The following is a 12,897-nucleotide window of genomic DNA, read 5'->3' on the forward strand; positions in this document are numbered from 1 at the left end:
ACGCTTGCTCTGACTCCTCTGTGTGTACGACACTTTCTGGTTTTGAGGAAGAGACTAGCTCCTGCAATGGTAATGCCAGAATAGAAAAACCTGGGATCCAGGATCTACAGTATCCACACATCCCCAAGAAGGTACGAATTTGCTTCTGGCTCTGCGGCAGAGTCATGTGTTGTATGGCCTTAATTCTGTCAGTCGTCAGATGTCTTAGCCCCTGGGTGAGACAGTGCCCTAAGTATTTGACCTTAGTCTGACATGGCTGTAACTTGTCCTTTGCCACCTTGTGTCCTGTTTGTGAGAGATGGAGCAACAACAATTTAGTATCATGTAAACATGACATAAAAGAATCAGAGCACAGCAACAAATCGTCCACATATTGAATTAGAACAGACCCATTGCAGGGTTGAAAGGATTGCAAAGTCATGTAAGGCTTGGGAGAAAATACTGGGGCTGTCAATGAACCCCTGGGGAAGTCTGGTCCATGTGTATTGCACTCCCCGGTAGGAGAATGCAAATAGGTATTGGCAGTCAGGGTGAAGAGGGACTGAGAAGAAAGCAGAACATAGATCAATGACAGTAAAATGACTGGCAGACGGTGGAATCTGCATGAGGATGACAGCTGGAATCGGCACTATGGGGAATTGGCTCTCAACAACTTTATTAATTCCCCTTAAGTCCTGGACTAATATATAGCCCCTCCCCCCACTCTTCTTCACAGGAAAAATGGGACTATTTGCTGTGCTCGATGTACGAATTAAAATCCCTTGTTGTAACAGCCTTTCAATAACAGGATATACCCCTAATTCCACCTCCTGTTTTAATGGATACTGTGGGATTTTTGGAGCTATCCTACCACTTTTTAGATTTACCATGACAGGGGCTATGTTTGCCATCAATCCAGTGTCCTGTCCATCTCTGGTCTATAGTGAACCTGGTATTTCCAGCAAGATCCCCTTTACTTGAGATGGACTTTGTTCTATAACAGTAGAGTGTAACATTAACCTTTGAGGGGTGTCCAATATATCCTGTACCTCATGCGCGACCTTCTCTGGTATATCTAAGAACACACCATCTGAAGTACAGTATATGACACATCCCATTTTACATAACAAGTCTCTCCCTAGCAAGTTAGTAGGAGCCGCTGCAGCTAAGAGAAACGAATGCTTAGTATGCAGGGGCCCGATAGTAACTTCAGTGGGTTTAGTTAGAGGATAATGTAACACTCTTCCCGTTACCCCCATAGCTGGAATAGTTTTACTGGTCACCTGTAGATTAAGAGGAGAGGTTATCACAGATCTGGCCGCCCCTGTATCTACAAGAAAAATTTGTTTCCTACCAGCTATGTCAACTCTCATTGTTGGTTCTTCTCTCTGACTCTCAGTTAACCTCACTGGCTATAAACTACAGGTATGACCTGACCCCTAGCGCTATCGCTTTCCCGCACAGCATTTACTGCTATAACATGTGTGGGTAGATGTGAGTCTTCTAGTCTATGTAAATTCTTCCTTGGAGAATATCTATGTGTCCCACCTTTAGGGTTGTATCTGTCCTTTTTGCAATCCCTCCTAACGTGTCCTTCTTCATTACAGTTGAAACATCTGATCAATCTATGTTTCTTATTATGTGGGTTGTATGCTGGTGGTCGTGTATGCATCCCCTCTAGAGCCTGTATACTCACCGTCATTAACCTATCAATTTTCTCTTCCTTTTTTCTAAAAAGGTTTTTATCATGCTCCACAGCAGACTCCCAAAAAAAATCTACTTGCCTCTCCAATTAGGTAATGTGGTTTGTACTCTGGTTTTTAAATTTTCCCTAAGACCATCCATTAATACTCCTACAGCTACTTCCCTGTGATGTGGGTCCTCACCTATGTTTGATATCCCAGTGAACCGTGTTATCGCTGCTATAGCTCTAACGAAGTAATCTGATACTGTTTCACTATCTTTCTGTTTGATGGTGAAAATTTTACTCCAATTCGCTACTACTGGAAAATAGATGGCTAAATGTTGGATAATTTGTTCTATATTCTCTTGATTCACCTCATCTGTCAAGGTATCATCTTCCTCCAACGAACAATCTTTAATACATTTTTGTACGTTAGTATTGGGAGGAAGACATGCCCTCAACACTACACGCCAATCCTTATTGGTTGGTTCGTGTGCATTTCCTAAGTCTTTAACAAATTTCTGACACTTTGCCAACTCTTTTCTAGGATCTGGGAATTCAGTCATAATGGAACGTAATTCTGATCTAGTCCAAGGACAATGCATTGTTACATTTCTTAAAGGAACTACACCATCCTTATCCGCCTTCCCATTGGGAACTGATATTGTGCGGACTGGATACGTACCCACTGGTTCACTATCTTCAGGGTTAGCTACTTCAGTACTTTGAATATTGTCTCTCCTAGTGGTCACACTACTCTCACCTATCTCAGCCATTGCCCCCTTTCCATACTTACGCTGAACCTCTAGCATATTAACAGCATGGGCAATGGCTGAAATTACCGTGGGTTCATCCTCTTCTTCAGAAACACTTGCTTTAAACTGACTTAAAACAGGATATAGCTTAGCAATTTCCTTTTTTTCATTCTTAATAACGGCTGTACTTACTCCCCCCGCCACATAGAGTGGCGGGGGCGCGCTTGCGCTGAGTTCTCCACGCTTCTCAACGGCTACTTCCGTTATGCGCACGCTTTTCGCCACGCCTACTTCCGCTGTGCACTCGCTGCTCTGCTACGTGTTGCCTTCCATTTGCCACAATTTTAAACAGTCATTATGTTTATTTCTCACTTTTGTTGACTTAATCAACCCCACTTTATCTTTTACGTTATTTAGTAACTCTGCATTAAAACTCCCTATTGTTGGGAAAGGCCTAACACACTCTTTGGTCATCTCGACCCAGTTGGGTAAGCACCATATTTCTTGCACATAAGAAACCGTGCTGAACCAATAGGCCCTTCCTTAGGCAGTACACTGGCCATCTCTAGCGTATGCTTAGCACCCATGTTGAACAGTACCAGTCTATGCGGACCACACTTCCAAAAACACTTTCAACCCTTCGCTACAAACACTCTACCGCTAGAGATCTCTTACTGGCCGTGGACGTATTTGCTCAGCCGCGTCCACTCGCTTCCTCTCGTACCAAACGAGGACCCCTAACACAGAACATATCACTGTGGGACCCAAGGGCTATCAGCTCCTCGATACCCTGGCTAAACCACAAAAATCTGTTGAGTTTATTACAACTGGTAGCACAAAGTCGATACAATCAACCAGCCTTTCCAATGTAATTCCTCCCCGCTGCCTTCCCAAATTACAATCACGGCTTTCCTTGCCGTGCGATCCGATCGCAACGCTTACAAATACTAACTATGAATAAACGTTGCGATTACTCTTGGGAGCGCGCGCGAAAACTTCCTTTGTTTTCGCTCCCGATATACCTGCCCCATATACCGTCCTTCAGTTGGGCAACCTGCCTCGTCAGACAGCAACTGAGCACCTCAACAATAAACAGTCTATCTACGTTACAAAATCACACACTATACACCTTTTCTGCACAGAAAATCAATAGTTCCCAACAATAGTAATAATGTCTCGGAGGCTTTCACAAGTAATTATACTATGCACATATAATAACTATCAAAACGATTGTTTAACCACGTGGCAAATCTACCGGAAGTTCACATACGCTAAGCAGGAAGTACACATACGCTATGCAATACAATATATCAAAACGCAATATGACAGAAAAAGAAACAGTTTTCTCTTTTGTCCCTAGATTCTAGTTAGCGCACCTTCAGATTATGCAAAACGGACATTCGGTTTCACAACAGAGAGTAAAATTCAGGTTTTGAACACATTGCATTCTTACCCGTATATGACGCGTCTCCACCCTTTGTTGGGGAACCGAAATTCGTTGGTCTTGCGTATCGTCCGGCAACGAAACCTCCGCTGCGAGCCCCCAAATTGTTATGAGCGTTTTGTCGCTATCCAATAACGATTGTCGAATCTCGATTTGTGTTTCCAATGCACAAATATTTATTCTCAAAAAGTAGCAGAATAATTCAAGCGAAATAATAATAAGTACAGCCGTTACTTATCGCAGGCGCTCTGGATCCAGTGAACAGTCATTCAGTCCTGAAGTCTGTGGACAAGATGTCTGCACACTAGATGAGGAGCTGCTGCTTATATGCACACAGAGATACAGTAAACAATGCAGATGGTATAGCTTGCTTCTATTGGTCCAGGTTTCAAGAAGGCCCAGGGGGTTGTCGATCATTGGCTAGTTCAACCTAAAGAATCCAAAGGTGGGGTCATCTCTCCAGGGGATATTGCTCCAATCTTCCCACCAAGATTCATAGACTTAATAGTCCATAATTCCCTAACATTAATAACTTGCGTATGCACTCTGCGATCCCTTCGCAGAGTGAACCGGACAGTCGCAAATGTAAAGGGGATTAATATGATACCACACATGACATGATTCCTTCAACCTGTACCATATGTTCTACTGATATGCATATAACTTATAATATTACACATAAACACTACTATATTTCGACATAAATAACTATGTGTTGCAACTACCATTAATGTGTACTATTTTACAAATGTGTGTGTAGAAGCGAATGTATGTAAAAGCATAAATACTGTTGTTGCCACGTGTTGCGGCTGCGTACGCCCTTCCACGCCGTAGCGTGCCATACGCATCTTTTCAGACAAAGACAACCAAGTTTGCTCGATTTTAATTGAAATGACTTTTTTCAATTTGCTGACTTCGACAGTACACATAGAAAACGTGTTATCTTGTCAATAAAATACTGTGAATTCTATGTGATCTCCTATGCATTCAGAATGTTTTATATATTAATATAATTAAAGATCACTGGCTAATTAGAAATCTGTAATTTTAGCTACTCCTGCGAGTAAACTCAGCAGAGGGCTTTGTAAGAGGGGTGTTTGTGTTTATAGGAAGATATGGTGTAAAATCTTGTAATAGACTTTACGAAAAATGTCTTCAATTTTTAGTTCATTTTATAGATTTGAAATTCCTGAACTATATGTGCACGTACACTGTGGAGCTCATGTAGCGTTGAAACTATGTTTGTTTAATTTTCTAAAATACGCATTTTCTTTCTTTTTGGTGATCATGAGACATGATGATCAGCAGCTCTAGCTAGTTTCTGATTGGCTGACTGGCCTCTCTAGTTGACAGTACTTAAATCATTAGTGTGGCTGCTATATTATATTACGTTGCAGCCATCTATTCGCATTACTTAATTGATATTACTATTTGGACTGCTGCAAGAAAAACTACTATTAAAATGTTTGTATTTAATTGAATTTAATTTGCATTTTGTATTTGCATTTAATTACATTTTATTAATTTATGAAAATCTGTCAAAACACTTCTCTGTTGTGTATGACACTTCATTAGTTTATTATATTTTGTACAAATTTGGTAATGAGACTTTCACATTTTCAACTGTCAAACCACATCAATATACTCTCTACATTCTTTCTACGCTATCATGGGTCACAAGTATAATCATCAACTATTACATAGCGCCACAAATTCCGCAGCGCTGTACAGAGAACTCACTCACATCAGCCCCTGTCCCACTGGAGCTTACAGTCTAAATTCCCTAACATATGAGGTATGTCTATTAAATAACGAGACTGTGATTTCACCTAGAAAAACAAAGCAGTTAGAACCGGTTATAACTGCATACATAGTAATCTTGAAACTGTCTGAACCTGCATGACAAGCTGCAACACTCTATGACGTTCAGTTGATTGTGAGTCGCCATTTAGTTTGGTTGTGTTTTCTGTAGAGTGCCGAACAAATGCTAAGTTTAAAAGTTGAACAACGTGTCAACTCGAAATTTTTTGTAAAATTGCACAAAACATCCACAGAATGTTTTCAGATGCTTACTACGGCCTATGGGAATGACTGCCTGTCTTGTGCGCATGTGTTTGAGTGGCACAAAAGATTTAGTGAGGGACGCGAGAATGTCGAAGATGATGAACTCAGTGTTCAAATGATAGCTAAATCCGTGAACGTAGACATCGTATGGAAAATTTTGCGTGAGGATCTTAACATGACGAAAGTTTGTGCAAAGGTGGTCCCAAGGGTTCTCACACTACAGCAAAAAGAACGTCGCAAGGAATGTTGTCTTGACATTCTGCAGCAACTTGACACAAATCCAAACCTGTTTCATAAAGTAATCGCTTGTGATGAGACCTGGATCTTCCAGTACGATCCTGAAACCAAAAGACAGTCAATGCACTGGAAAACACCGTCATCACCAAGAATGAAAAAAGCTTGTCAAAGCAAGTAAAAATTCAAAGCAATGTTCATTGTTTTTTTCGATATCAAGGGTGTAATTTTGATAAATGGGTTCCAGAAGGCACAACAGTTAATCAGCATTATTATAAGGAAGTTTTGCAAAAGCTGAGAGAAAGAGTCAGAAAGAAACGGCCGCAACTGTGGAAAAATGGTTTCTTTCTTCACCAGGACAATGCGCCTGCTCACACAGCACTTTCTGTGAAGCAGTTTTTGACCGACAAACACATTACTAGACTTGAACATCATCCATATTCGCCAGACTTAGCACCTTGCAATTTTTATATTTTCCCAAAAGCTAAATCAGTGCTTAAAGGGACACATTTTGAGTCAGTTGATGCTGTAATGAAGAATACGGCAGATATGTTGAAACAAGTGACAGAAATTGATTTGCTCCATGCCTTTGACCAGTGGAAAACAAGACTACAGCGATGTATTAGTGCAAATGGGGAGTATATTGAAGGGGACAAACATTAAATTTGTAATACCAATAAATAAAGGTGAGTTATTTAATCAGTCTCGTTATTTAATAGACATACCTCGTATGTACAGACACAGACAGATAGAGATTAAGGTCAATTTTAATAGCAGCTAATTATTCTACCAGTATGTTTTTGGAGTGTGGGAGAAAACTAGAGCACCCGGAGGAAACCCACGCAAACATGGAGAGAAAATATAAACTCAACATAAATAAGACTATGGTCGGGAATCTGTGAAGCTGAAGTGCTAACCACTAAGCCACCGTGCTGCCCGAAAACTTGTACCTTCTGGCGTACATCTAAGATCTAGATAAGGTATTTGTAACAATATAATATAGTTATTGACAACATAAACTGCAGCTTTACAATAAAGAGAAATTTATTTAAATGTAAAACACTTTAAAACTGGATTACATAGAAATTTAATTTTTGCAAAATTAATGTAAAATCTGGCCATCTTAGAGCATTATAAAAATATATATAAAATGTATACACTATTTCCCTGTAAGAACTAAAAAGGGAAATATGCAACCTGAGACTTATTAAAATTTGTCACACACAGGGTGATTTCATCATCCAATCAGGTCCAAGCTCTCTGAGTGTGGGAATTCCACTAACCATCATTGATGGTTGAAACCTGTCTGGATTTTAATTGCTCCAAGCATGTACAGGCATCGTCTCACTGCATTAGTGCAATCACATGGAATCCAAATGTCTGACCTGCTAGAGAACATTAGGATTTGACCAATTTGGAAACAGATCCGGATGTTTTGTGATCAGGTTGAACAGCTGGAACTTAATGTATGTTGTTCAGCATTGCACATGGGACTGCCCATAGACATTAAAATCTCTAATAATATAGTGTTACAAAATGGCTTTACATGGAGAGGTAAGACATTTTAGCATGGTAACTTGTCCACACTTCAAAGTTGATAGAACAGATCTGAAGAACTAGTTATCTAAAGTGACGTACACAGAAAAATGCTGGTGCCCTTATGGGAGATGAGTGGTACAGAGTAATGGAATGTTCAATTTCACAGATAACATGATTGGGACATTTTGGAAACCAATTGTGCAGCAAAATACCTGGGGTGCTACCTCCTATCGCAATAAATCAGGTCCAAGATGGTCATATTCAAAGTGTAGCTTAGAAAATGAAAGCATGGATGACTATAATATCTTCAACCCCTGTTTTGATTACATGTTCACACCTCCATTTAGTGAGGTACAAAAAAAGGTGATGGAATGTTCTTCAATTCATAGTGCTCTCAGCGATGACGTGGTGCTGATACCCCGATCAGAGTAGAATGGGCAATGGCCCCCTGCTGGATGTAGTGCTGTAGAAGTCGTTTCCAGAGAGGAGAGCACGTTAGCAGGTTAGAATTGCCTGTGATGAGAAAAATAAGTATAACTCTATTATGATCCATATATCAACCACTAAACACAAGACCCAAATACACTCAAATTCTCTGTCTTATAAATAACAAACTTTTAAATCTACTTACACATATCACCTCATTGTTCTTCACTCAGCACAAACATACCCTCCTTCTTTCTTGCCTAGCACACATTAACACTCCTCGTTCCTCACCTAGTAAACATAGGACCTCCTTGATATTCGGCTAGCACACACAGACCCTTTTCGATGTCTGCCTAGAACAAACAGATCCTCCTCAGTAGTCATCTAGCTCACACAGACCTTCTTCAATACTCACCTAGCACACACCTACCCTCTCTAATACTCGCTTAGCGCAAATACTGATTCTGCTAATTCCTCACCTATCACACACAGACCCTCTACGATACTCGCTTACTGCAAATACAGACTCTGCTTGTTCCTCTCCTAGCTCACACAGACCTATTTTAATATGAACCTAGTACACACAGATTTTCCAATGTACTCGACTAGCACACACAGACCCTTTTTATTCCTTGCCTAGTAAATACAAATCCTCTTTGTTCCTCGTCTAGAACACCCGGACCCGTTTTGATACTCGCCTAACACACATAGACCCTCCTTGGCCCTAGTAAGTGCAACATTAATCTGATTTGCATCTGTAAGAAACCCAAGCCGTTGCCGTAGCCAACTGTATGTGGGATCACTTTCCAAATCCTGAATAGTAGCCGTGCGCACAGTGGAAAAGATGACATATCGCCATTCACTTCCTAAAGAGAGATATATTGGAAAAGTATATTGTCAGTTTTTCTGGCAGATAAAAGAAATGGCATCTGATTAATAATATTGAAATTACACAGTGACCTTGGCTCTTCATTATGGTGCAGGTGGTAACATCGCTTAGTCCCTCATAATTAAGTATCTTGGTAACCTCTGCCACCTGTGCATTGTAGGGGGTCAGGATAGCAATTTCGTTGGATGGAATAGAATGATGAATCAGAAGACTTGCCAGACGAACCTGGAAAATTGAGTAAGAAAAATAATAAGGCAGGTAATTTATAGTGCTCTTACTTCTAGTACAAATAAAACACAGACAGATGGAGTAAACACAAGTTAGCTGTGGATAGTGTATATGATGAGAGATTACAGAAGTACAAAACCTAGCAGGATATACTGGTATTTTGTAGTTAGGATTAGGAGATTAGCCCTGTAAATCTAGATACATATGAATTACACATACTGCATGACTGAACTGTAAATTGTGCACATGCATTCTGAATGCTGCAGTTTTTACTATGTAGATACTGTATGTAGCACTTATCTTACCTACTTGCAGAGCATCCATGCACATTTGTATTCAAAGTATCAATCTCACATAGAAAGTTTTAGTTTCTTCAAATAGCAAATGAAGTACCTTTTAAGTATCTGATAGTCATTGTTCTTAGTATCCCATACTTGCCTACTTTTGGCAAGTTGTATCTGGGAGAGGGGCGTGTTTAGAGGGCAAGAAGGGGCGCGGTGCAGTGAATCGCGTCATTTTGCCCCCCGCGACAACTATACCGCTTTGTCGAGGGGACGGGGCCAAAATGCCGCGATTCACAGCGAATCACGTCATTTTAGCCCCGCAATTGCGGGATGCGGGAGATTTGCCAGCTCTCCCGGGAGTCTGTGAGACCGACCCGAATTTCGGGAGTCTCCCGGATATTCCGGGAGAGTTAGCAAGTATGAGTTATCCTCCTACAGATCATCATCTGCTTTCAATACCTCTCTGGAGGGCAAACAATAATGGCTGCCAAAGAGGTACAGCTCTCAACATGTCATGTGACAGCAGATGGAGGAGAAGGAGGGGGGGATGTCACAGTGCACAGAGCAGGCACAAAACACACTGTCTGGCTGTCAGACACAGTATACTATACAGACACAGGCTCACAGCTCTCATCATGCCATGCCATGAATAAGTGAATACATAGCTCAGAGGGGCGTGCCATAGCCTCTCTGCATACAACATCATGTGCCATGTCACTATTGTTGACATGGAAATCACATAACAATGTGGAAAATCTGCACTATTATCAATCATTAATAGCAGCCGAAAGAAACAAATTAAGTGGAAAATGCAATTACCAGATTGCTTCTAGCTTGCCACAGTAATTTATATTAAAACAAACCTCCTTTATTCATGGAATGCTGCTTTCAATTGCAATAACTACTCTGTTAGCAGACATGCTAATATAGCACTTCTAAATAAAATAAATAACAGTGTAAGTGTTGTACCACAGAAGACAATCGGTCCAGACAGTACCCATCCCATATCAAACACATAAAATCACACCACATTCATTTTGACAGATCCTACATGTGAGTCCATTGGCAATGTGGGCTTTGCCACAATTGATGTGATCTCCTGGGAAGCTGCTTTTCCTTTTTAGCCCAGTTATATGTCATAAAATAGTACAGCATTTTGTATGTTAATTCGGTGGACAGAATAGACAATTGATGTAGACTATTCACCCAATTTGAGATATATTAGTTGCTGAAAACTGCTTAAATAATCTATCAGCAAACTTTAAAAGGTGTAAGTTCTACTTCTTACACAGAGATTTAATATAAGCATTTTTACTCAGTGGTGGATCGGCCACTACGGGGCTTAGAGGTGAGGGGCCGCCGCGTGCTCAAAACTGCTCTGAACTTTGTTCCTTTGAGGGCAAGCAGGGTGCCCTGGAGGCTAGAGTGAAATTAATCAAATGCACTGTTCCGCCCTTGGTTTTACAGTAGACATGTGCATGGATAATGTCACACAGAGCTAAAATACTAGTATTTTGGGTCTTATGCTTTCCCTCTTTGGTACTGTCTACTCAGACCTGAAGTTGCTCATGTGACTGTAACCCAGAATCTGCCTACATTATAATGGGACAGAAATGATTGTGTGACATCACCATTAAAAGCAGGGTTGAACCAAAAATAAGGTCATCGAAAGCATCAGTCCCATAGAAACAATTATTGGTATTATTTGTATAATCCTCACCATTTATTTCTAACGTAAACATTTGTATGCCACAGCCATACAAATGTTAGTTTGTGTAAGGAAAGAGAAAGGAGCTAAACCAGTTCAGTCAACTATGTCATTGATTTCAAGTAAGTTGACTGATATTAATTAAGAGGGTAAAGAACTATAACTGAAAACCTCCCAAAATTCCCTTAATGCCCCAACATCGCCAAGACAATTGTGTGGTTAGTAAATGAAAGAGATATAAAAGTATCAGTATGTGGAACCGTGTATATAGAGCATTGTGCATTGGTACACATATGGGGGCATATTCAATTGGCTGTGTTACTGTCAAAAGCAACACAGCCTGCATACTATTACCAGTATTATGGTAATACTGCGCATTATTACCATTGATACCATAATTTCAACGCAGGCTTTTTGCTCATAGCTCACGGAGCCGCAAGCAGAATCAATGTTAAAATTACTGTACTAAGGGTAATAGGTTTAACGATGCGGTGATAAGGGGGGAATTGAATTCCCCCTATAGTATGAGATGCATATATATGTGGGGTAGTTATGCTGGGTAATTATTAACTGTAAGCTAACAAGGCAGTTATTTAGGGTATATACGGACCGCTTGTTTGGCCTCCTCTTTGTTTGCCTTTGAGTTAATGTTTCCTTCTTCACTGGTTACAACCAGGCTCTCTTCATTCCCATCTATTTCCCCAAACAGCAGGGGGCAACAGTTTTTACGTTGGTGGCAGAAAAGACTAGGTTGGAGGTTGAGCTGGTTGCTGGTCTGCAGGCGTCCACCGTAAAACTCAGCAGATGGGAATTCACAGATATCAGAATGCTGGAGATTGAGAGAAAAACAGTGTGTCAGAAAAATTTACAGTGAGTAAACAAATGGTACATCCATGCATTAATGGGAAATTCTGCAGGTGCCCTAAGTTGCAGTGCATGTGCCATTTGTCTTTACACTTACACCAGTGTGTGCATTTAAGAGGGCATTGGTTATTAGGTGTCAAGCAGGGCACATCTAGGTGCATTTTGACTATTGTAATAAAAAGCTGATGTCCAATCACTCTCATGATTAATTTAGGATATAAATAAGAAAAGTTTAATTTAATGAGGAGTACGATCCTAAAGTGTTAGTAGGCAGGACTTTGCAGTGACAACTGTATTCTCTCCATCATGCTCACTTCCACTGAGACCCAATCCAGCAATAGTAGTCGCAGACTGAGGGCAGTTCCAAACACCATGATAGGAGACAAATTTGTATGAAGGGATGTTGTGCACTTTTGTAAATTACATTTAATGTGTGCAGAAATGTGTCCTAGTGAGGGGCAGGGCAGGATATACATAGTGTATGTCTCCAGCCAAAAGCCAGTCTGTCTCACAATGGACACAGTTTTCAGTGTGCTCAAAGAGTAAAGTTGGCCACACATTATGCAAGACCATCGCCAAAAGACCAGATCTGTAGCCAAAGTGGACAGATTTAGCCATACAAGAGAGACAGATTGCAGGCTACCCCTCTTGCTTTTTGGTTCTGCCAGTGCCCTCACACATATCCTAGAGAGAGCAGGTTCTAGAAAGCAACATCATTTTGCAAATAATACATTGTGCTGCATGCACTGGAGTTACTGGAAGATTATTTTAAGTAAATATATTATGGGGATTGTGTTAG

At 40.6% G+C, this 12,897-nt stretch overlaps 2 protein-coding genes across 2 annotated transcripts in view; one reads left to right on the forward strand and one right to left on the reverse strand.

Annotated features, from left to right (window-relative positions):
- The window catches only part of STK35 (serine/threonine kinase 35), a 96,231-nt gene that overhangs the window by 50,159 nt on the left and 33,175 nt on the right, over positions 1-12,897 (forward strand). The gene's annotated exons all lie outside the window — the stretch shown is intronic.
- Positions 4,055-12,897, reverse strand: part of HELZ2 (helicase with zinc finger 2) — a 55,538-nt gene continuing 46,695 nt past the window's right edge. The window contains exons 16-19 of the mRNA XM_075176601.1: positions 11,845-12,063; positions 9,086-9,239; positions 8,824-8,991; positions 4,055-8,212 (exon numbers count right to left, since the gene is read on the reverse strand). Of these exons, the coding sequence (XP_075032702.1) occupies positions 8,094-8,212; positions 8,824-8,991; positions 9,086-9,239; positions 11,845-12,063 (660 nt within the window). The 3' untranslated portion in view covers positions 4,055-8,093. The remainder of the gene's footprint in view (positions 8,213-8,823; positions 8,992-9,085; positions 9,240-11,844; positions 12,064-12,897) is intronic.

This window comes from Mixophyes fleayi, chromosome 6 (genome assembly GCF_038048845.1).
Source record: "Mixophyes fleayi isolate aMixFle1 chromosome 6, aMixFle1.hap1, whole genome shotgun sequence".
Lineage (NCBI taxonomy): Eukaryota > Metazoa > Chordata > Amphibia > Anura > Limnodynastidae > Mixophyes > Mixophyes fleayi.